Source organism: Bos indicus, chromosome 1, assembly GCF_029378745.1.
Source record: "Bos indicus isolate NIAB-ARS_2022 breed Sahiwal x Tharparkar chromosome 1, NIAB-ARS_B.indTharparkar_mat_pri_1.0, whole genome shotgun sequence".
Lineage (NCBI taxonomy): Eukaryota > Metazoa > Chordata > Mammalia > Artiodactyla > Bovidae > Bos > Bos indicus.
The window spans coordinates 87627025-87653738 of NC_091760.1; the positions used below are offsets into that span (position 1 = coordinate 87627025).

General features: G+C 37.3%; 1 protein-coding gene across 4 annotated transcripts in view; it reads left to right on the forward strand.

Annotated features, from left to right (window-relative positions):
* Nucleotides 1-636: 636 nt before the first annotated feature.
* PEX5L (peroxisomal biogenesis factor 5 like) overlaps nucleotides 637-26714 on the forward strand; it is a 319912-nt gene continuing 293834 nt past the window's right edge. For 2 of the 4 annotated variants that reach the window (XM_070791531.1, XM_070791548.1), the window contains exon 1: nucleotides 640-1079. In XM_070791531.1, the coding sequence (XP_070647632.1) occupies nucleotides 1059-1079 (21 nt within the window). In that variant the 5' untranslated portion in view covers nucleotides 640-1058. Of the gene's footprint in view, nucleotides 1080-26714 lie in introns of all 4 variants that reach the window. The other 2 variants (XM_070791517.1, XM_070791492.1) reach the window with 2 other exon arrangements.

A 26714-nucleotide genomic window follows, 5' to 3' on the forward strand; every position in this document is an offset into this window, starting at 1 on the left:
CTTGTGATACACCCACGCAAAAATAGGTACACACCTTCCCCCAAATATCCCTGATCTCACGGAAATAACACTGTATACATTGAGATAGACAATAAATAAAATAAATGTATAAAATATACAGGATGTTATGTGATATTAAGTGCTAGGGAGAAAAACAAATCATGGAAGGCCCTTGGAGACTGGAGTTTGCTGTTTTAGGGTAGACAGCAATGAATTGGAGGTGGGGTGAATTGGGAGTGGGTTGAGTGGGGGGGAGAGGCACGAAGTGACACGGAGGTAACTTGTGAGAGCTGAATCAGAATAGAAATAAACTCTTCGGAAACCCCACGCTCGGTTTATTCAATCTCTAGGATGATGGGCTTACTAGGTATTGATGGCTCCTGAACAGACAATGCATATTCCTCCTACTTTTTCTTGCAACTAGCCTCCAGCTCCTCTGGAACCTCCCCTAGAAGCCGTTGCCCCACCTGACCACCACCACCCGGGCACTTGGCCTCCACGTGTGCGCATTCCCGAGCACGCGCGCAGGGGGGCGCGCGCCTCCTTCGGCCGAGCCCAGGGCCAGCCGGGGACGCGTACGCGCGTGCCCGGCCCCGCGGGCTCTCGGCAGGGACGCGGCCGGGAGGGCGGCGCGCGCCCAGCTCGGCAGCTGCGGCGGCTGGTGTGGGCGCTCACGTCAGGGCTGGGAGGAGGAAGGGGTTCGCTGTGAAGAGAGTGAGAGAGACATGAGGCAGCCAGGCAGGAAACGAGAAAGTGTTCGGAGAAAGAGTGAGTTTTAAAGACGCCCGGCAAGCAGGACCGTGCCTGAGGGAGAGCGTGGCCGCCTGGGCTCCTCGCTTCATCCGCGCGCTCTCCGGTGTCCCCTTTCAGCACCCCGAGCGGAGAACAGTTCCCCGCAGCCCGCAGAGCTTCAAGGGGCCGCTGGCGGCCGGGCTACCTGGAGCCTTCCGCCAGGCTTAGGGGCACCCTCTGAGAACCCACCTTCTCTGTTGCCGTGCAAGTGAACACGAGGAGAAGCATCCGGCAACCTCAGGGAGTCCTGAAGAAGCCGAAGCAGAATGTACCAGGGACACATGCAGGTAAGACATTTCCATCGAATTGGATAGGAATCTTGGGGACTAATATAAGAGCAAGGCGGTTCACCAAGTTACTGTGGTCAAGTACTGCCTCCATACAATTCAACAAGTGAAGTGGTGCAACATGACCATGACATTTCAGTCCAGTGCTGTAGGTAAAACTAGACGGGTTTCTGAGGGTGGGAGAAGGGGAGGAAAGACCTCAGAACTTCGATTGGGAAGTTTCTTTTATGTGTATTCCCTGAGCCTGTTTCTTTAAACAAGATCAAGGAATCCAAAAGGAGGAAACCTGGAGATGACCGTGTTTCCGTTGTATCCCTATTGATGCAACTCAGCATGTATGTCAACTGAAGGGCAAACAATCATAGAAAAGACAAAGCTTTTCTTTTATCATCTGCGAAGGTTCTTGACGTTTGGAACACTTTGCCACTTTCGTATTATTTTTTAAAGTGATCATTTTAAAAATGGTTTGTGCTGTATTTTTCCCACTTAGATGATGGGACATTGTCACCTATCCCTATAGTCACAGGATGACTTAGGATGAATTTCAAACATATGTCCAAGAGGCTCTAATGTTTTTCAGAGGAGGTGCTGTCTCTGGCTATTAAAGCTCATCTGAGCTGAGCCACTGCTTCTCTCTGATGTTCTCCACTCTCTTGGGCAAGATTACTTTAACCTTGACTCCAGTTTTCATTCACATAGTTGGTTCTTCCCTATAAAGGCAGGTGCATGCTTTGGGTGGAAAAAAATGAAATACCAACTCAGCTTCCTAGAGTATAAACTGAGATTTTATTTTATTTTTTACTGTTCCTAAATGTTTTAGTCATGGACTTGATGTTTGGGCTTCCTTTCCATTACAAAGATGATCAACTACAGTTTTATCATATGTGATAATTTCACTCTAGTGTGTAATGTGCATGAATGTTACAAGGATGTTACTTCTGTATCTTTAGGACAATTGAAAAACAGATAAATTGACAGTTATTGAATTTATGACTTAGTATTACCCAATATTTAATTTCTAAGCCTGTGGAGAAATTCTTTTGGATTATAATTTAGTTTTATATAAAATGGTATTGTATCATATTCCAAAGTTTTATAAGAATTCTGAATCAGCACTATCAGAATTCTAAAAGCATTTCCCATACTACTGACATCATCTTGTTTTGAAAATTATTAATAGAATTATATCACAATTGTTGAACAATAATTAGTACCTGAAGTGTATTTCTAAATACATACAATAAATACGATCTGCATGTTTCTTATTAAAGCTACACTAATTGAGAAGTTAAGTAACAACCATTCAAACAATGACAGCTAAAAAATTAACAAAGAGTTTTTACCATAGTTTTATGCTTCATCTTCACTCCCAAGAATGGTACTTTTAATTTTATGTATGATCTATTTCTTATCCCCAAACAGTTTCTCCACAGGAATAAAAATAGGAAGATTTTAATAAATGGAGTCAGTCCTCAGAAAATTGCTCATTCACACAAAATTCATAATTGACTACTTGGGCAATTTAATGAAACTTTCCACATTATTTTTTGTTTGAAAATATGTTTTTGTGAATGAATAATGCAAGCAACAATCTGATAAACTCAGGTACCCCCAAAATAATTTAAACTCAATTTTCTGGATATTTAAAGGAAAGGCATTACTGAAACTTGAGTTGCCCAGAATAATGTCTGATGGTTTCATTTCACTTTGAGAGAATAGACAGAATGTAAGACTCTGTATGTTTTTGCCTTAATGTTTTTTTGCTTGTGCACTGCTGTAACAACAAATATGATGGCTTGCAGTAAAACTCCCAAATCTTTGCTGCCAAGCTTAACTTGGAAACATTACTAAATAAAGACTGTAATCAATATGCTTGCCAAAATTTCAGAGCACAATACTTTTTTCCTATTTGCTATGGACCATTGATACTAACTTCTGAGGCTTTACTAGTTTAGTAGCTATTAAATGATATGATCTTCTGGTTGGGAATACTCCCTCCCCAAACTAAAACACTTATTACAACCTGATTTGTAATATAGTTATTTGCTGACATTTTAAAACCCCAGTCTCTTTCCCAGAAAATAGTATTTAGCCTATGTACAAAATCCCCATTGTGTTGATACCTTTAGATTAAATAAAGAATCTTTCCTTATCAGAAACAGCATCATCTTCCTGTGCATACCTGACTCTAATCACAAGGGAGAAGAAGCATAGCCCAAACATTCCAAAATATTGGTAATTTAAAATCAGAATACATATTTGGTAAAGTGGACCAGGGATGAGCAGATTTACTAACATTTTTTGCCAACTTTGGAGTTTATTTGAACACTGGTGTTACTTGGCTGATACCTTAAAACGGGAATGCAACAGAAAATATTTGCAATCATTAACTGTACTTGTCTTTTCCAAATCCAAAAGATTTTCAAATAAAATGCTTTTTAAATAAACAGCCTGAAGTAGGGGAGGTATTCACATGAAGTTTTCAAAAATTGTCTAAAACTCCTGTGGTATCTTTGTTTTTGCAACTTTGTAAATAAAATCTATTAATTTTGATACATATGTCTAATTCATCCAGTTTACCATAGAAACTGCATTCATTTTAGAAGCCACAAACTTTTAAAAACACAAATTTGATTTACTCTGGTAGTTCATTAGAAGATAAAAGTTGACAAATGACAACTATTACAGATAGATAGCACAGCATAGTGGTATAGATTTCTTGGTTTCAAAGTGAATGCCACAGGTATATTTCTTAGGAGCAGGCCCAAGAGTTGTGCCATTTTTCCAGGTGCCTCACCAATTATTTCCAAGGGGAATTCATCACCCCAGCAACTTAAGCAAAGGTTGTTTCTTTAGCAACTGTTTTAGATTTCCTTGTTTTTCGCTTTTGACCAAGGGAATCAATGGTGTTTAAATACACTTTAACATCAGTTCTGACCAACTCTCAATTCCTAATAGATGACCTGTGATCTTAAACCCTCCAATACCTCTGTGTGCTCTGCAGTGCGATGCTTATTTGTGTATGTGCATATGAGTTAACACTGCCAATTAGAGCAAAATAATTACATGTCTCTGAATGTTCCCTTAACCAAACCTTTTTCTGAAATGGTATAAATACAAAGCAATATAATTTCAATTTTGAACTAATTTTTAAATTTTTAATAAAGGATCCCCAGTAGAATTTTTGTTACAAAAGTTATTTCAACTAAAACTGAGTGTATTTATTACACATGAATTTTTTTCTGAATAAATTGGAAAAGAAAAAACAGTTTTTTCAGAAGACAAAAATTCTGTTCATAATTGTAACTGATCTCTATGATAGACATTGAAAACAAGCTTTCTTGACTTATTCAAACCTGCCAAGGAAAAATTCCATACCCTCTGGCTTCACAGGACATTAACTAAAGGAAATTTAAATGACAAAAATTATAAGATTATTAACAGCTCAAAGAGTAGCTATTTATTTATCTTCCCCCAAAAGGGTTTTGTGTTTGTCTTAAGTTTACTTAAGCTTTTTAAAAATTTTCTCATGAAGTTTGGATAACAACTTATGTTAATACATTAGGTCTGGCCACTGGAGACTCATTTGACTCACTAGAAACAACTAACATAAGAAGCCAGTCCAACAAAAGGTCATAGAATTCTCAGCATCTATAACAGCAGTTTTTCATTAGTGATACCTAAAGCAAAACTGTGAAGTAGGTAATATTTGTCATGGATATTTCCAGTCTTTTAAAAGATCCATTTTTTCCCTCCTGATGCCACCATTTTCTATCCTGTGTCATTTCTTTATCAACCCTTTGCTGACAAAAACATAATTAATGCCAATATACCACACATGCACAAACCCTACAGGGATATTTACATTTTTAGAGGGAAATCTGTGAAAATCAGGAGGTATTTTTTGGGGGGAGGGACAGAATTTGTGAGGAGAATGAGGTAATGCTGGCTTAAGGCTGGGGTTGATTGTGTTAATTTGGTCATGGATGGACATGAATTTGAGCAAACTCTGTGAGATAGTGAAGGACAGGGAAACCTGGTGTGCTGCAGTCCGTGGGGTTGCAAAGAGTCAGACTCGACTTAGTGACTGAACAACAAGCTGCTGCCCTCACCTTTTCTCTCCCCTCAGCTCAAATAGTACCTGCCGTTCCCCCTCAAATAATCAGTATTAATACTCCTTGAGTGAATTGACTTCAGACATAAATTTATTGTCCAAAATTAACTAGAATTCTATTGAAGAAAATTCATGTACGGTGAAACTGATGCTCAAAATTATGACACAAGCTCCAGCAAGATTCCCAAACGCTTCCAGTATATTTATAAGCAAATCATGCTTGTTATGAGAGTAATATTATGCTCCTAACATTTAGGAAAATGATAATACTTATGGCATAATATTGCTGAATATTTGATTAACCCGAAACTCTCATTCCCCAGCTATACTGGCCAACAGTTTCCTTTATAGATTTACTGTAAGAAACACAATATGTTCTTCCTAGATTTTGTTTATAGTTTATAAACATTCTTCCTAAAAACATGTGTTTGAAGGAAAAAATTCCAGCATACAAATGTTTTGACTCTAAAAACATTTTTAAAGCAAAGAATAAGAAAAAGGTTAAAACAGAACTTGTTAATTTTAAAAGCCCGAGTCTCTAGTATTCCCACTGCCAACCTCAGAAACACTGAGATGTGATGTGCCATGTAGTCAAAACATCTGGCAGGCTGCTTTTTTACACTTTTCATTGAGATCTCATGTTTCCAACACAGGCATAAGCTAGAGCTGTGTAAAGACTTTATATTCTAGAATTCACTTCTTGATATTTTGATGGAATAACTGGTATGCCTTGCTGCACTTAGTGAAGGTACACTCCAGCCTAATGTCTCCTTGTGCTACCTAAGTCCAATCTGGGTGTTTGGAGACATCTAAACATGATGTCGTTTCAAATCCACCAGTAAAGAACATAGAATAGCTAAGTTTTCTGAAAAATGAAACCTTTTTATGAGTCAGATTTCGTGGAAGGGAAAAGTCATCTTTAGCCTGTAACCCATGGATCAGAGAGCAGATGCTATGAATTGGGGGTTACATCTCTTTCAGAGACCCCTTCCTTCATCTCCACCTCACTCACCCACTTCTCACCCCTTCTCACCTATGCCATCCCTAGGAATACCAAACAGAAGACTTTTTCCCCAGCCTCTTAAGAAATATCTTTATATCTTATATATTATTATGTTATACAGAATATGAACAGGGAGATAGCTAATACCCTATTGGTTGGTTATCACGACCATTACTAATTGTGCAGAGCCCAAGGTCTAACACAGCACACTGTCAGTATTGTCTTATAATGTCATTTTTCATGTATAAATATGTTATTTGTGACATAGGAGATACCTGCATTATAAGAGGAAAATGTTCTTTGTCAATTAATGATTCTTGGCTAATTGGATATCTATTTTTTTAAAAAAAAAAGTAAATCTTGACTTCTATTTTGCATGTACACAAAAGTCCATCTCAAGTAGGTTAAAATAAGAGAATATATTTATGACTTTGCAGGTAGGCAGTGAACATGTAAAAAAACATTTACCAGTAGCTATTTTAATTTCCTTGTTTACTCTTTCTATTATCTGTGTCATTTCATGGACTGTTTTTATTGATTGATTTTTATCTTCATTATGAGCTGTGTTTTTCTGCTTCTTTGTATGCCTGGTACATTTTGATTGGATGCCAGACATTGTGAGTTTTACATTGTTGGGTGCTGGATTTTTTTCCTTTTTTTTTTTTAAGTTTTATGTTTGGACACAGTTAATATACTCGGGAACAGTTTGATCATTTCAAGGTTTGCTTTTAAGAGTTCTTACATGATACCAGAAGCTACCAAAGTATTTTGGTCTAGGGCTGATTGTCCTGTTTCCTGTGGTACTATCCTTTTGAGTACTTTATCTGACGTCCTACTCATCCAAAGATTTCTCGACTTGGCTTTGGGAATGTGGACTCTTTATAACCCCATGTGAGCTCTAAGAATTTCTCTGCCTGCTCCTTTCTGATGGTGTAAGGGTCATTTCCTCACATACATGGTCAGAACTCAGTGGAAAACTAGGGGAGGAAGCCCCCTGCATTTCTCCAGCACTCTCCCTCTGTTCAGACTTCTCCCTACTACTCTGCCCTGTGTATTCTAACACCTGGGCCTCCTTAACCCTCCACTCTGTCTCCTCAGCTTATTGCGAGTATAAGAGTTTTGGGGGGTTCTTGCTTCCTACGTTATGTCTGGAAAACTCTTTGCTGGCAGTACGCTAGGGCAATTACAGGAGTCACTTTGTTTTCCTTCTCTCAAGGATCCGATCCTGTGAGGCTTTTTTTCCCAATGTTTAATAACCATTTGTTTGTATATTGTCTGTTTTTTTCCTAATTTTATTGAGAAATAATTGATGTACAACACTATGTAAGTTTAAAGCATACAATATGATGGTTTGATTTACTTATATTGTGACACAATAGGTTCAGTTACCGTCCATTTTCTTGTGTAGATACAGTAAAAAGAAAGAAGGGAAAAGGAAAAAATTTCTTTCTTGTGATGAGAGTTCTTAAGATTCACTCTAACAACTTTCCTCTATGTCATACAGCAATGTTAGCTATAATCCTCATGTTGTGCATTACATCCCTAGTGTTTATCTTATAACTGCAAGTTTGTGCCTTTTGACTACCTTCTTCCAGTTCCCTCTCCCCTCCTCTCTGCCTCTGGTAACCACAAGTCTGAGTTTATTTGTTTGTTCTTAGTTTCCACATATAAGTGAGATCATAGTGTTTTTCTTTCTCTGAGTGACTTATTTAACTTAGCATAATGCCTCCAGAGTCCATCCATGTTGTTGCAAATGATACAATTTCCTCATTTTTATGACTAATAATCCATTTTATATGTGTGTGTGTGTGTGTGTGTACCACAACTTCTTTAACCATTTATCTACCAATAGACACTTCAGTTATTTTCATGTCTCAGCAGTTGTAAATAGTGTTCCTTTGAACGTGAGGATGCTGATATTTTTTGAGTTAGTGATTTTGTTTCCTTTGGATGTATTCCCAAAAATGGAATTGCTGGGTCATATGGTACTTCTGCTGCTGCTGCTGCTGCTAAGTCACTTCAGTCATGTCTGACTCTGTGCGACCCCATAGATGGCAGTCCACCAGGCTCTCCCATCCCTGGGATTCTCCAGGCAAGAACACTGGGGTGGGTTGCCATTTCCTTCTCCAATGCATGAAAGTTAAAAGTGAAAGTGAAGATGCTCAGTCGTATCCTACTCTTAGCAACCCCATGGACTGCAGCCTACCAGGCTCCTCCGTCCATGCGATTTTCCAGGTGACAGTACTGGAGTGGGTTGCCATTGCCTTCTCCTATGGTAGTTCTACTTTTACATTTTAAAGGTCCTCCATATTGTTTTCCATAGTTATTATGCTTTTCAATCCCCCAACAGTGTACAACAGCTCCCTTTTCTCCACATTCACATTAGCATTTGTTATTTCTTGTTTTGGGATGATGACCATTCTAACAAGTATGAGATGATAGCTCATTATGGTTTTAATTTGCTTTTCCCTACTACCTAGTGTTGTTGAGCATATTTTCATATACCTGTAGGCATTCCTATACCTTTTCTACTCAGGTCCTTTCCCCATTTTTTAATTGGGCTATTTGGGTTTTTTTGCTGTTGAGTTGCATAAGTTCTTTATATATTTTGAATATTAACCCTTTATCACGTATAGTTTGCAAATATTTTTTTTCCAGTTACATAGATTTTCTTTTCGCTCTGTTGATGGTCTCTTTTGCTGTGTGTGCAGAGGCTTTTCTAGTCTGATGTAGTCCCACTTGTTTATTTTTCATTTTGTGGCTTGTGCTTTGGATGCCATGCCATCATTTTTGACTGATCTGTATTAGTACTGATATACTACTTCTCCTGTTAAAATTCCATTAGATAAATGACCATTATCACTCTCCATGTGAGATTTCACTAGATTGATCATCTTTATTATTTTTAGACAATGACCATTAAAAATTGTACAGGTGAAAAATAATGAGCTCATATAGATAGGTAAAGTTTGCTTAGCCACCATTTCATTAAAGAGAAACCCACAGAACTCTGCCAGCAGCTTTGAAATGGGGTGAACCTGAGCCACGCAGGAGAGTTTGCATTGCAGTCGCATATACAAGTCCCCAAAGTCCCTGCTCATACATAGGAACCCCCCTGGAAAGCCAGACAAACCCTGTAAGTGGGAGTTGGTGTAGCAAAAACTTTTTTTCCAAACAGAATGCCATATGGTCATCTATAAATCATGGAGATTCTAACAGCTGATTGGTGCTGTTGTGATGCCAGAAATCTACCTAGGGAGCCACAGAATTCCCACTTCCACTGAGCCTCTTAAAAACTATGCAGTTTTTAAAGCCACTGGTATGGCAGAGGAATTCAGAACCATTTCAGATGAATAATCATAGAAGGAACTAGGGATATTTGGCTTGGAAAGTAAAGACTCGAGGAGATCATGATGACTTTATATAAATATTAGAATGGATTTTATGTAAGAAGGGAATAGTCCATACACCCTTGAGGGTTAAAACTGGTACCCTAGCAGGGTGAGATAAAGTTTCCTCAAGGCAATGACTGTGAGAAGACCCTGGATACAGTACCCCGTTCTCACTGTAGTGAGCTGCCTGCTTGGAGACGGAAGAGGCCAAGAGTTAAGGGGGGCCGAATGGAAGCAGAGCACAGTGTCCTTGTACATACGCAGGCCTCTGACCCAAGACCATTATGCCTGTGGATGAAAGTACTGAAAAGCACCGTGAAATGGCATGTGTGTTTGGGTATGCGTGTCTGTGTGGCCCACCCGAAATGGTTGTAGTCAACTGAAGTAATGACCTAAAATAAACAAAACCCAGTGTGTTCTGGGGGAAACATTCCCTGGTTTCTTGAAAGTATACAGGTGAGCATCAGACAGAGGCATGCCAGTGCCATGAGGCGAAGTGGTCAAAACTAGTGAAAAGTCTGAAAACACAGAACCTTGTCAAGATGAGAAACAGGAAAACATTTAAACCTCTTAAGATGAAGCTGCTGGAGCTGCAAAATATGTTTTCACCTCCTTTCACACGGGTAAAACTGTAACATACGAAATGGTATCTTCTGATCATGCTGGATTAGACATCTGATTGAACATCTGATTGGACACGCTGATCATCTGATGGGACAGGTGATTGATTATGTGTACATGAAAGATCTGGGAGCTGGTTGAAAAATGTAAAATCTCAGGTCCTTCTTCAGACCTAGTGAATCCAAAACTGAATTCTCCAATATACCCGTGATTTTTACACACACTAACATTTAGGGTACAGTGATCTGAAAACATCTACATAAAGAACAGGACCTGATCTATTGCACTGAGACCTTAGCAAAAAGCTTGATTCTTAGATAGTTTTCTGACATCACAGAGGCACAATGATGAGGTACCTGACAGAGGAGCTGGCAACAGCAGCTACCACAGCTGTGGTTGAATAAAATTTCTTTCTTATATTCCTGTCATAACCTCTACCCAACTGGTTATACTTTTTCCATCTGGAGAAAGCTCAGCAAACCTATTATGTTCAAACTGAATAAAACAAAATTTTAAATATTTAAAGAACTATTATGTCTTCATCCTATTAAATCTTTTCTGCTCCAAGATAAACAGCCCAGTTCACTCAATCGTTTCTCATAATGACATTTCTGATGTTTTAATGGTTCCATGAAAGTATGGCCCTCTGAACAAGACACACAGCTCAAGATGTGATCTGACCAGTGCCATGCACTGTGACATTATTTATCTCTTGGAAAAGACATCTATTCAGACAGCTGCTATAGCATCTTTAGACTAAATTGCCCTCTAAATTGTTCTGATGCTTTACAGGTGTTAGTCTTTATACCAGAATAATCTTGGATCCAAATATGCTCATTAGAATATTCTAGGCTAACAGTTCCTTATGTCTTCAAAAATTGCAATAATGTTCAGTTTTGAGGTCCCAGAATCCTAAGTTTGAAGAACTCTTGAAATTGTTTTGTTCAATCATCTCATTTCACAGATGAGGAGACTGAGGTCGAAGAAAATAAGAGACTTGCTCAAAAAGTCCCATATACCTTAGCAGAACTAGTACTGGAATGAAAGCTGCCTTCCACTAGTGTGCTATTCCCATTACACTATTATTATTTTGAATTACAATAAAAAGTCTAAGGAAAAAGTAAGCATTATAATAAACTGCTAGATGTTTTCAAATGTTCAATGTTTGGCATTTAGTCACAAAAAAGTATTTCTTCCTGCTTTTTAGTGTAACTAATTTTTTATCTTTTTTATTTTTAAAAAATTCTTATTTTATATTGGAGCATAGCTGATTAACAATTAACAATGTTGTATTAACATAGTTGATTAAAAACATTTTATTAGTTGATTAACAAGGTATATAGCAAAGTGACTCAGTTGTATCTATTCTTTTTCAAATTCTTTTCCCCATTTAGGTTATTATAGAATATTGAGCAGCATTCCCTGTGCTATACAGTAGGCCCTTATTAGCTCTCTATTTTAAATATAGCAATATGCACATGTCAATCCCAGAGTCCCTTCTCCCCATTCTTGCCTGCTGGTAACCACAAATTCATTCTCTAAGTCTGTGAGCCTGATTCATAAATAAGTTCATTTGTATCATTTTTTAGAGTCCACGTATAAGTGATATCACATATTTGTCTTTCTCTAATTTACTTCACTTAGTATGATAATCTCTAGGTCCATTCATATGGCTACAGATGGCATTATTTCATTACTTTTAATGGCCGAGTAGTATTTCATTGTACATATGTACCACATCTTCTTTTTATCCATTCCTCTGTCAGTGGACATTTAGGTTGCTGCCATGTTCTGGCTGTTGTAAACAGCACTGCCATGAACACTGGGGTGCATGTATCTTTTCAAGCCATGTTTTCCTCCAGGTATATGCCCAGGAGTGGGCTTTCTGGATCATATGGTAGTTCTATTTTTAGCTTCTTAAGGAACCTACTCAGATTGAATATATATTTATCAGATATATTCAATTTGAGTAGTCATTTGTTTGGCTGACAATATAAAAAAAAGTACAGTCTGTAAATCTGTTTTAAAAGTAGAATGAAGTATTGTGAAAAGCTGTATCATTTTTGTTTCCTAAAGGTGTTCCTCAATGTCTCTCCTTGGACTGATTAGATTGACCATTTGAATGAACTTGTTTGATAGGTTCTTAGAACTAGTTGCCTAAATATACAAGTAAATCCATCAGGCGTTCTTAGCTGTTAAGTGACAGAAAACAACTCTGGCTCATTTAAGCATAAAGGCAATTTATTAGAAGTATATTTGAACAATTGATAAGCATAGAAAGAATGATATAGAAAAATCACCACTTTTGCAATCATAGTAAAAATTGATTCAAGAGAGAATAAATGATCATTGGATGCTAAATCTGATGAAGGGGAATTTGAGTATAAACAGGATTTACATGACCTCAAAATGTCACCCAAGTAAATTACAAAACAAAAAATAGCGCCTTTCCCATGGAGAAACTGCACCCTAAGTAGCCAAAGTCAACATCACCAATAAGGTGATCAATGGAATGTCCATCTCTGGATGCAATGCCCGGAGAAGGACACATCACTCCTGTGAGGATGCAAAACTTGCATCTAATCATGAAAAAATCTCAGATAAACCCAAAATGAGGGATATTCTATAAAAAGTAGCAGATTATGTTTTTTTTTTAAATGTCAGTGTCATGAGTAACAAAGAAAAACTGAGATGTTTACAAATTAAAAGGAGACCTGAGAAATGCAATATGTGATCGTGGACTGGATCTTGGTGTGGGAAACAAAATTGTCATAAAGCACAGTGTTGGCACAATTGAAACTTGAATATGGTCTGGAGGTTAGATTGGTGTTAGTGTCATATATATTGATTGATATATGATAACTGTGGCAGGAGAATATCTTTGTTCGTATGAAATACATGCTGCAATATGAAGGGTTATAGGGGCATAGTGCAGGTAGCCTACTCTCAAGTGATTTGGAATAATGAAAATAATAATATGCATGATATTAAATATAATTGCCTATATAAAGAGAGAGAAAAAGCACAAATATAGCATAATGTTAGAAACTGGTAAGTCTGGGAAAAGGGTATTATGAGAGTCCATTGAACTTACAATGGTATTACAAAATACATAAGTATTACAAGAATACTTACAATTTTTCTGTAGGCTTGCAATTATTTCAAAGTAAAAAGGTTTTTTAAATATTTTTGAAAAACACTCCTGGAACTAGACTCTGGATGGAAGGACCATGAAAACCCCATGCTGGAGCTTCAGCTGCTGCCACCCACTGCCAGGATGAATGTTCTCCCATGACTGTGTGCCCCCGGGTCTCCATTTATAGTGGGCTCAGGTGATGCTGGTTGGTAGAGCTGAGATTACACTTCCGTATGCTGTCTGCAAGGTATTCTGGGAAAGTGCATGTCTGCTTACCACCAAGATTCCAAAAGTTGACAGTTTCCCAAATATAGAATGTACATTTGAGAAAGTTAAAAAATTAAAAAGCCAGTGTTCAGTATAACATGTTATAGATGTTGTTTAAAAGTAAAATAGACACCTCTCTATCTTAACTAGAGTTTAGTTGTCCTTTAAGAATAAGAAATAAAAAAAATAATTCTCTTTAAGCCCTGTGCTTATTTGGCACTATCTACCTTTACATGGGAGAAGGAAATGGCAACCCACTCCAATATTCTTGCCTAGAGAATCCCATGAACAGAGGAGCCTGGTGGGCTGCTGTCCAAAGGGTGTCATAGAGTCAGATGTGACTCAATGCATGCATGCATTGGAGAAGGAAATGGCAACCCACTCCATTATTCTTGCCTGGAGAATCCCAGGAACAGGGGAGCCTGGTGGGCTGCCATCTATGGGGTTGCACAGAGTCGAACACGACTGAAGCAACTTAGCAGCAGCAGCAGCAGCCATTACATGTAGGAGAATACAGCAAAGGAGAATACAATAAAGCTAGAATATATTGGTTTATTAAACCGTGCAGCAACGAAGAGCAGAATGACCCCTCATCAGGGTCTATCTACTGCTCACTTCTATTTTTTTGAGAAATTAGAAAGAGCTCTGTGAAGAATTTGGTAATTGATCAGGGAATTAAAATACATATCCTGTACTTCAGTTATAAGAACTCTTTTTCTTCACATGTAGGAATTTAATGTGAAAAACTGGACACATTATTGTTTCATAGTCATCCAAATAATGATTATAATCTAGATGCCCTATGCATTTGAGTCATTAATACTGATATGCAATCTAGTATGTAAGTCTTTTGGAAGATTTATATAACACAAAAACAAAGTGTTCTTAAAACACTTCTTAAAATAAAGCTTGGGGCAAGATTAAATTAAAACAGAATCTTGGAGATATAAAGGTCTTTAGAGTTCACATAGCACAACTTTGTCGTTTCACCTTTGAGGAAACTGAGATCTAGATCTTGATGGCTTAGATTTCTGTAATTAATTGCCTTCCCCAAAAATGAGAGGGGTGGGGAAAGGATGCTGAAAGGCTTTGATGGCATGCATCAGACATTGCTTCATGATTCCTTACATTTGAAGAGACTACAGAAACAGACTGCCAAAGAGCTTGGGCTCAAGGTCAGGCATCACTTTCAAATCCTGCTTTACCATATATTATCTGTGAGATCTTGCTCTTACGACTTATCCTCACTAAACCTCACTTTCCCCGTCTGTGGCAAGAATATAATAAATGTACCCATATGTTGTGATGATTTTTTAAGGATTTACTCTTATTTTTTTTTAATTGAAATGCAGTTGATTTACAACATTGTTTTAGTTTCAGGTATGCAGCAAAGTGGTGATATATTATACATATTTTATTCTTTTTAGATTCTTTTTCATTATAGATTATTATAAGATATTGCATATAGTTCCCTGGGCTATACTGTAGGTCCTTGTTGTTTGTGTATTTTATATATAGTAGTATATATCCATTAATCCCAAACTCCTAATTTAACCCCCCAGTTTCCACTTTGGTAACCATAAAGTTTATTTTCTATGTCTGCAAGTTTGTTTTTTAAATAAGTTCATTTGTATCAATTTTTAACCAGTATATTTTATTGAAGTATAGTTGATTTACTGTGTATTAATTTCTGCCATACAATAAAGTTATTCAGTTATACTTATATCTACATTCTTTTTTAATATTCTTTTCCATGATAGTTTATCATAGGATATTAAATATAGTTCTCTGTGCTATACAGTAGGACCTTATGGTTTATTTATCCTATATATAAAAGCTTACATCTGCTAACCCCAACCTGCCATTTCACTCCTCCTCCAACCTCCTCCCCCTTGGCAACCACCAGTCTATTTTCTATGTATGTGATTCTGTTTCTGCTTCATAGATAGGTTCATTTGCGTCATATTTTAGATTCCACATATAAGTGATACCATATATTTGTCTGACTTACCTCACTTAGTATGCTAATCTCTAGGTCCATCCATGTTTCTATAAATGGCATTATTTCATTCTTTTTATGCTGAGTAATATTCTATTGTCTGTATACACCACACTTCTTTATCCATTCATTTATCAATGGACATTTAGGTTGCTGCCATGTCTTGGCTATTGTAAATAGTGCTGCTATTGGAGTGCATATATCTTTTCAAAATAGAGTTTTCATCTTTCCTGACTATATGCCCAGGTGTGGGATTGTTGGATCATATGGTAACCATTTTCTAGTTTTTTAAGAAATGTCCAGAGTGTTCTCCACAGTATCATGGATTAACTGACCATAAGCGCATGGGTTGTTTTCTGGGCTTTCTATCCTGTTTCATTGATCTATGTTTCTGTTTTTGTGCCAGTACCATGTTGCTATTGTTTAGTTGCTAAGTCGTGTCCAACTCTTTGCAACCCCATGGACTGCAGCACACCAGGTTTCCCTGTCCTTCACCATCTCCTGGAGTTTGCTCAAACTCATGTCCTTTGAGTCAGTGATGCCATCCAACCATCTCATCCTGTGTCGGTCCCTTCTGCTCCTGCCTTCAATCTTTTCCAGCATCAGGGTCTTTTCCAATGAGTCAGCTTTTCACATCAGGTGGCCAAAGTATTGGAGCTTTAGCATCAGTCCTTCCAATGAATATTCAGGACTCATTTCCTTTAGGATGACTGGTTTAATCTCCTTGCAGTCCAAGGCACTCTCAAGAGTCTTCTCCAACACCACAGTTCAAAAGCATCAATTCCTCAGTGCTCAGCTTTCTTTATGGTCCAACTCTCACATCCATACATGACTACTGGAAAAACCATGGTTTTGACTATATGGACCTTTGTCAGCAAAGTGATGTCTCTGTTTTTTAATATGCTGTCTAGGTTTGTCATAGCTTTCCTTCCAAGGTGCAAGCATCTTTTAATTTCATGGCTGCAGTCACTTCCACTGTGATTTTAGAGTCCAGTAAAATAAAATCAGTCATTGCTTCCACTTTTCCCCTTTTATTTGCCATGAAGTGATGGGACGAGATGCCATGATCTTAATTTTTTGAATGTAGAGTTTTAAGCCATCTTTTTCACTCTCCTCTTTCACCCTCATCAAAAATCTCTTTAGTTTCTCTTTGCTTTCTGTCATTGAAGTGGTATCATTTGCCTATCTGAGATTGTTGATATTTCCCCTGGCAATCTTGTTTCCAGCTTATGATTCATTCAGCCCAGCATTTCACATGATATACTCTGCATATAAGTTAAATAAACAGGGTAACAGTATACAGTCTTGACATACCCCTTTCTCAATTTTGAACCAGTTTGTTGTTCCATGTCCAGTTCTAACTGTTGCTTAGACCCACACACAGATTTCTCAGGAGACAAACCAGTACTTGAGTATACTATAGCTTTTTAGTATAGTCTGAAGCCAGGGAAGTTCTAGTTCTGTGAAAAATGCCTTTGGTCATTTGGTAGGATAGCTTTTATGTTTTACAGAAATAGAAAAGTGTTTCATATATATTATATGTGGAAGAAGGAGTTTAGCCACAGCAGTGCCTATTATATTTGGTTGTTTACAATGGTGACAGATGCTTGATTTTCTTCTTCTCTCACAGTTCTGGATTTTTTTTTTTCATTTCCACATAACAGAACTCTCGCCTTCTGTACACTGAATATTTCCTCATCCTTTATATTCCACCCAAATGTTATCTCCTTGTGAGTGCTGCCCTGTGCCTGCACCACCACCCTCCCACTTCCCCCACACACAGTGAAGAATTAGGAATGTCTTTCTTAATGCTTACTTAGCATCTTATATCCATCACTAATACCATAATTAACATTTAGCTTTAATTATTTATTTTTGTCTCCCCAACTGTTTGTAAACCCATCTGTAGCAGTGACTATATATGCAGTACATTTTTATATCCCTGGAGACTAGTAGTGCTAGGTACATATATATTAATGTAGTTTTTATTGAATGAATGAAAGAATGAATTGGTGAATGAATGAATGAAACAATGAAACAATGAATAATTGAAATATTCAGAAGAGTCCTTTACTATCCTGAATAAGGACTCCAAAGTGCAATTGGCATGGTCTTTCTGATTCTAAGACACAGTGGCCCCAGAAACTGGTTTATTCCCATGAGTTTCAGGGAGGAACGCATATCAAGTGAAGTTTCCACACAGTTGAAAGAGAATCAATTACAGGGAAACCTTATAAACCTTATAATTAGATTGCCACTGTAATTAAGCAACACTTCGCTGTCAAAGTAGTCTATGCAGTTTAATGGGTTCAAATTTGTAAAGCCTCAGACAGTTTGGGGCTGCAGATTTAGAAACATAATAGATTCTCCTAATGGTTTCTATCTATATCTCTAACTAGCCAAGGTCACTTGGAATTAGAATCCATGCCTCTAGTGTTCTAGGCACCTCCTTAGCACTTCAGCTAGTTGTCAACAGTGATTTTGGTAACAGTGCTAACACATACATCCCTGAGACTGCTGAGACAACAGAACATCATCATTAAAACTGTTCTACAAGGACATCTTGTTTATACCCAGTTATAAGTTTTGCTTACGCCTCTAGCCCTAACCTTTCCAGATGCACATACACACACACAGAGAGACCCATTTTCCAGGAATCCAAGGATGGAGCCACACTCACAATGATCATCCAAGAGACATATCTATTTTGTGAGCCTGTCTGCATACAGATATCTTATTATGTCTTCCATAGTTAGTCTGATATGGGAGCCTGAGTTTTGAAGGAATATTTCTTCTGATTCAGAGACACAGATTCAAAAATCACATGTCAAAGTTCTCTCTAATAGGAGAGAGGAAATAACTATGACAATGACGTGTACCATCTCTGGGCAAATTATAAAAGAGAACCTCTGAGTGGGCTGAATACATAAACACTCTCCTTTTCCCTGGAGGACACAATCCCACACCCAGGCACATGATTTGGCAAGTGGAGTTAGAGGGTTGAGTTTCAGACCTGACTTGTGCTCCCTGATTCAGGTATCCTTGGACAATCAATATGTGCAACCAAATGTATGTGTGTGGGGGCAGGGTGGGGGGGGGTGCATAATGAAAAGTAGAGAAATGAATTCAATTTTACCAAAGATAATCAAACACAGATTGGATGTGAGTTTGCTAGTCTTTCTGCAAAATGGTTGGCTTAGACTATTTCTGGCTTTCCTTCCAGCTCTAGGATTCTATTATTTTCAGGCTCTTAATTAATGATCCAGTGCATCTCTAAGGGTTTGATAGGGGCAGATTTTTCCAGTTTACTAATAACCATATCATGGGAAATAAATTCAAAAGCTTTCCTAACATCAAGATACTTGTTATTTCCTATGAAACCAAAGATCAACCTCTCATAATTCTTTAAAGGAGTGCTTCTTGGGAGAATCCTGCTCTACTTCTCCTCCCCATTCTGAAAATAACAAGAGATATTTTTTGACAAAGCCACCCCCAATATGGCAGAATTGTCAGCTGTGATAGAATACTGATTATTTCTACTACAATAGTCACTTTTTGTGAGTGCCTCATAAAAGTTAATCTCTAAAATGCTTCAGTGAGGTTGGCAAAGGATGGTTAGTTTATCTTTGTCATGCTGATAAGGAGAATGCAGCTCACAGGCTTTGACTGTCTCACCCAAGCTTCTACATCAAATCGCTTGGAGACTGAAGACCAGAATCTGAGTCTTCACATTTTTACTCTCTTTCTTGAGCCCACATAGTAAATTCAGGCCACATCTCCATATCAGTAACTCAACTATTGCAGAATGACTCAACTAACAGGGAACAAAAGGATTTCACAAGTTTTCTGGAGCATTGCATGGCCTTAGAGGGTAGAAATCTCTAATGCATTCTTCCTGACGTTTATGCAAGACAGATACTAAATCCATACAGCTCTGTCAATTCTCTGAACTCAACATCTGTATATATTAACTTAGTCCCTTGAGACTACCTTTGTCTATGATGGGTGTACTCTCCTAGTGGAGTACAAACAGCTGTGAGACATCAATCTTTTTGTGCAGAAAGCCTCCCTAGAATCAGAAATACCCAGGAAGCCAGGAAAATAGTAAGGCAATGGGATTAACTCAAGCATAAAAATCCAATGTAGAGTCACTCTGTGCTGTATGAGTAGAAGCAAAATCTTGGGTCAAATGTACAAATTAAATCTAAATGTCCTCCCACCCTTAAAATTTGTAACTCACCTAAATATTTTACTTTTATGTTTTATTTTGTACTTTGCTCTTATAAAAATTCTTACTTTAAGACTTTAACCACTGTTAAACACATCACTACTTATTTGGGGGAGCTCTCTTAATTTCTTCTGCTCCTAGAGATTCATTTTTTGCAAGGAAAGAGAAAATACAAGCTTTTTTTGAAAGAGAACTCCTCAGTGGCAGGATCAAGATTATTAGAATTACGTATAGGTTGTACTAATCTAACTGAAGTTAAAATATCTACTTAACATGGAACCACCATTCCCTGATTTCTTTAAATTAATTTTAAACTTTCCATTGCTTTAGGAGTGGAAGGTCAAGAAATAACATTGTAAAAATCATAATGTAATAGTATTGATCAACTAACATAATATAAAATTTAAAGTACCAAAATAAAAATTATGTTTTCTTTTTAGCTGATTTTGTCAAAATTAATTTTTTCAGGGATTGACTTCTAGCACATTCATGTGATCATGTCCTGGTTTCAGAATCAATAAGAAAAAAATGTAAATGTTCTGTGTTATATCAAGGAAGCACTAATCTAACTAATCACCTAGTTAAAAATTAAAGTAAAAATATTCTGTTCCTGGGCTTTCCCGGTACCTCAGCTGGTAAAGAATCTGCCTGCAATGCAGGAGACCCCAGTTCAATTCTTGGGTCAGGAAGTTCCTCTGGATAAGGGATAGGCTACCCATTCCAGTATTCTTGGGCTTCCCTTGTGGCTCAGACAGTAAAGAATCCTCCTGCAATAAGGGAGATCTGGGTTTGATCCATGGATTGGGAAGATCCCCTGGAGGAGGGCATAGCAACCCACTCCAGTATTCTTGCCTGGAGAATCCCCATGGACAGAAGATCCTGGCAGGCTACAGTCCATGGGGTCGCTAAGAGTCAGACGTGATTGAGTGACTAAGCACAACACAGTACATTCTGTACCTAGCTTCTCGAAAATTATTATTTTACCTATGGCTTGTTCTGCACATAATTCTGTCATCTTTAATAAATGTTTAAATAGTCTGTTTTCAGGTAAAGAAGTATTAAAGTAACTAAGCTGAAAACATAGTTAATCTGGCATTTGTGCTTAGCCTAAATGTGTATCTACAAACCAATTATTTCTTTCCAACTAAATATCAGAACCACTACCTGACCAACTCTACCTAATCCAACTCAAAGTCAACATGTTCCAAACTGGATTCATTATCACCACCAGTAACCTCCAATAAAGCCTGCCTCTTTTGATTTCCTGGATCATTTAATAATGCCACCACCTCCTCAATTACCTGTGTTGGAAACCTGGGAACCATCCTCTCCTCTTTCTCCCTCATCCGGTCTTCTTTCTCTCTCACTCCCCAAATTAAATCTAAATGCTCCAGCACTTACTCCCTAATGCTCTTGTATCTGCCTTGTCTCTCCGTCCACATAGTCACCATCTTAGAGAACTCTATTGTCTTTATCTGAAGAGTCACTCTGACTCCTCAACTAGTCCCTTTGCTGCCAGGGTCACATATATCTCACCACCCTCTTTGCTACAGCATTAATTTCATGATATCACCTTTATATTTAAACTCCTTTCAAGGTACACCATCATCTGTAACAGCATTTTTCCAAGTGCAGTCTTCTCTAGAAAAGTTATCTAGAATGTTTGTTACATTTAAACGCCTTTAAAGGTATACCGTCATCTATAACAGCATTTTTCCAAGAAGAATGCACTTATCTAGAATATTTGTTAAAAATACAGATAACTGGAAACTACTACAGCCACTGAATCATGCTCCATGAAGATGAGATCTGAGAATCTGCATTTTAACACTCTGCAGGTGAATTTCGTGTACACTGATATGTGGAAAACACTAAGCTCCAAAAGAAGATGTGACCTGTGAGGTCTTCTTATCTGGTCTTCTCATCTACAATCTGCCCATAAGCACCCTTGTCTTGTTTTGCCCAACTTTGGTATTTCCTCAAACTTCACGCATGCTTCCATACCTCTGGCCTTTTCTAATGATGTTCTCTTTAACAGAACACCTACTGTTTCATCTACTTGGTTAATCCTTGCTCACCCTTCAATATTCAGTTAAAGAAGTTAAAGGTTATTTCCTACAAGGACTCTCCCTGAGTCTCCAGGGCTGAGGTAGATGCCCTCCTCTTTGCTCTCCTAGCACCTACCTGCACCTGTGCAGACTCTGTCTCACATCCTCTCACACTGCTTTCTAGTGAGTTCTCTTGACTGTATCTTGTTCATCTTTTTAACACACTTAGCACAGAATCTGCTCATGGTGGGTGAACAGTACATGTTGGATTAAATGAATCATAATTCATCTTTTAATTAGCTTGAATTAATCCAGTTGGCTTGAGTTAAACTTCTGGAGATGCCTATAGACCACTATAGATTGAGAATCTTATCTGGGCTCTTTGAAGATAGAATTAAATTAAATTCTGAAAATAGAATAGTCCCTTTAAAAACCAATTAATCCTGAGTGATACATTCACATTCCTGTTTGATTAATAACAAAATGGGAGGGGGAAGGTGTGAGGAACCAAAGAAATAATATGAGTCAGTAGGCCAAGAATTGGATCTCAGGCCTCTTTCTGCCCTGACTAGTGAGTGATATGGGGAACACCTCTTAATCTCTGTGACTCCCAATTTTCTCATCTACAGAAAGATTAATAGAATCTTAATCTTTCCTTGAACTATTATTTTATAACTCTAAACTAAAATTTAGTAAATTAGCATTTTGGTATATTATTTAATACAATAAAAAACAATTTCAATAAATGAAATTGGGTTTGGGGAGGAAAAATCTATTGATCCAAATTTACCATAACATTAGACTAGTATTATATTTAGTCTGTTTTTTTCTACTTGGTTGTAGCATTTAGTCACGTGGATTTGAATTTTTCTTTTGTCAGTTAATTGTATAATGTGCTTAATACATGAAATAATAATATGTTTTTATCCCCATGAATTATACTATCATGAGTGAAATTAATGTCACAGCATTATTTGACTACGTAGATGATCTTCATATTTTCCTTATGGTTTCAAAGACCTAGGAAAAATTTTTGAGTGAGGTATTAATCTACCTGTGTGACCTTGGACAAGTTATTGAACCTCTCTGAGCATCTCAAAGTAGAAAGCTAAAGTATGTAATAAGACAGCTTGATTTTGTGATTTCTGACTTTTGACAAGAACACAGGTTTGTTGCCAAATTTTAACACTGGATTCTCTGCTTAAGAAATATCTTTATATTATTGAGAGTTAAAAGGGGTTGCTGCCAGTATCCAGTTAAAACAGTATCTCGTTAAAACAGAGACAAGCACTCCGCCTTTTAAAAAAGTCTACAATAAGATTATCATAATGGAAATTATACCCTCAAACCAATTGATGGATTCAGTTAATTGAAGTGAGACGTATTTCTATTTCCTTTTATCTATTTCATTTCTTCAGTGAGCCCCAAAGAAATACAGATATTGGTGTGCTGCTCATCTGATACAGCTGCAGAGACTATATAAACTGCCTTTGGTAGAGGGAACTATAGGGACACGTATGATAAATAAAAATGGGAAACTAGACCTTAAAACTATGCTGATCATTCTGAAAATTTAGAATGAGGAGACCTTGTTAATCAAAAGTAGAGATCAGAAACTACTGATCTAAGCGCTAAGGATTCTCTTTTATAGGAAGCTAGCAAGTTTAATATCTGGAGGAGTGGAAGTTTTTTTTTAATAATGTTGATTTATTAGAGAACCAAAAAAGCTGATCCAATGGGATGAATATGCATTTATTCATACATCCTTTAAGTTAGCATAATTGTACAACTGAATTACAATCCACATAAAGAAACTAAAATCAGGAGACTGAGAGTTCAAATTCTTAACTTTATTCCCAACTCCATGTGGTTTTAAATGGCCTATTCAATCCATTCTCAGGCCCTCTCCACAGCTTACAAGATGCTACCCCAGTTAGTAGGGGAAAAATTATTTGTTGCTTCTTCCTTCTCACTTCCCACCCCTTTATACATACAATTAAAATAGACACCAAATACACAGAGCTCAAAGAAATGCTTTCTTCTTATTGACCATTCATTCCTGACCATAATATGTGTTAGTTACACTGATCTCTGTGGCTCCAAATTCCTTTTTAAAAGGGCAACCCAGAAACAGCTCTGCTGTCCTGAATCACAAGAGAAATCCCAGACAACTTGAATGGACTGAATCTGCAACAATTTCCAAGAGTCTTCCAGAGGCAGGGGGAGCCCTTTGAGAAGCAGAGCAGCTAGATGTCACCAGCCAGGACAGGCAGGCAGGCGTGGAGGACAAGCTTGCTGCCAATGGTCTAAATGCTGTGCCTCAAGCCTTCTGTAAGGTGACTGCTGCTGTTCAGAGCGGCAGTGCTCTCCTATCCCAGAGAACAAGGTCTCCAGGCCAACTGAAGATCTTCTCCTTCTCCTCCTAAAAACAGACCAAACAAAAGACGAGTTTGGAAAGAGCTGCACAGTCACAAATGTTTGCATTGTCTTTAACTGAAACTTTTTACTAAAAAAAGAAAATCATGTTCTGATTTATATCATAGTGTATGTTCATGATATTGTTGTCAAGTCAGAAGGACAAGTCATGTCACTAACAGAGGCACAGATTGTTAGTTCCTTGGCATTTCTGGTCATTGTTAGTTACAGCTGATTAGTGGCAAATCCAAGACTAGCTTCCCAATCCTACGATTAGTGTTATTTCCTTTAGAATATGCTTGCATGAACTACACACAGGCCAAAACAACTCCAGCCCATTTAATAATAAGGTTAACACAGACCTACTAAATGATGGGAAAACGGCAAGTATAAAACCACTCACAACAGCAGTTAGAACATATGTTTTGTTTTTATTCAGATTAAGTATATGGTATGTAGGTGTGAAATCAGAACACAGCCTTTGGAGGAAAAGGACATTCTTGTGGAATGTATATGTTCCATACAGTGCCTGACGCATTGTACAACCATAATAAATGTAAATGACTGAAATCCAATTTATTTCCTGGCCACATTCCTAGGAAATCTTATCTGATTTTCAAGCTGTGGATGCTAAAATAAAATCTGAGAAACATAGCAGGATAAGAAATAGATCTCTTCAGCAAATCTGATATCCACCCACCCCAAGTCTTCATTTTTCATCTTACTTTTTCTTTATTTTGAAACCTGATTCTTTTCTCTTAAACTAAACATTTCTGAAGGTGTGTACCTAAGTCATGCTGATAGAAGTAAATGCTCATTCATTCATTATCAAATATTTTTGACCACCTCTTTTTATAAAAACAAAGCTCTATGATACTCCCTCTCCTTAGAGAGTTTTAATTTATGTAAAAAGACACAAGAAACCTTACATAGCAAAATCCAACTTAAATTAAATAAAAAAAATAGTTCAAGAATTTTCACAAGGCAGTATAATTAAATGTGAAGTACATGGAAAATAAGCATTTAAAAATATGGCTTAGTTGCACATGACTTACAAAAGCAGTACACTCAGTTTGAGAGTAAATTAGTAGACCATATTTACACTGTTTTATAGTAAGTATCAAAAAACAGTTCCCAATCAAATATAATAGTTTAAAACTTTTTTCTTGGTTGAAAACGGTAGCTTTTTACTAACCACAGGTTTAAAACACATTTGAGAAATGTGTAAGGGAAGAGAAGTCTGTGACGGTATCCTGGGGCCTGAATTAGTAATCCATATTACTAAGAATAATCCACATATTCTTTTTCCTTTTTTATTTTTTTGGTGTTATTTCATACCCTAGATGTTATGTAGGGAAAAATGTCCCTTTCCCAAAACAGCAGAGAGAAAATTATTAAAGATATTTCTGCCTGGGGATAAGTAAATGTTGAATTTCAATAGAAACTGCCACTTAAAGCTATTCATAAGTCAAAAATCTAGTGGTAGAATATTCTCCCAATTCCCTCAATACAAAATCTTAGTCTCAAATGTATAAACAGAATTTTTTTCCTTTTATCACAACACAGTAATTTACCCACTAGAGAAAATCTTTTATAGAAGTTAACCCAGTATAAAATTTCATTGTGGAAAAATAGCTTCATATATAAACATATATTTATATAAATATACATGTTGATAAATATTACTCATTCTACAGTAAAAATTTTAGTAATAAGATCTTAAGTAATTTTCTTCATGAATCAGAGGTGCTTTATTCTTCAGGAGTCCCATTGGTTTAGATATCGATTGACAAAAAAAAAACAACCCAGATGGTAAGTGCAAAATTACTTATATTTGTAAAAACTGTTTAGTTCAATTCAGTTCAGTCACTCAGTCATGTCTGACTCTTTGTAGCCCCATGGACTGCAGCACACCAGGCCTCTGTGTCCATCACAAACTCCCAGAGTTTACTCAAACTCATGTCCATTGAGTTGGTGATGCCATCCAACCATCTCATCCTCTGTCATCCCCTTCTCCTTCCATCTTCAACTTTTCCCAGCATCAGGGTCTTTTCAAATGAGTCAGCTCTTTATATCAGGTGGCCAAAGGATTGGAGTTTCAGCTTCAGCATCAGTTCTTCTAATGAATATCCAGGACTGATTTCCTTTAGGATGGACTGGTTGGATCTCCTTGCAGTCCAAGGGACTCTCAAGAGTCTTTTCCAACGTCACAGATCAAAAGCATCAATTCTTCAGCACTCAGCTTTCTTTATAGGACAACTCTCACATCCATACATGACTACTGGAAAACCATAGCTTTGACTACACTGACCTTTGTTGGCAAAGAAATGTCTCTGCTTTTTAATACGCTGTCTAGGTTGGTCATAACTTTTCTTCCAAGGAGCAAGCATCTTTTAATTTCATGGCTGCAAT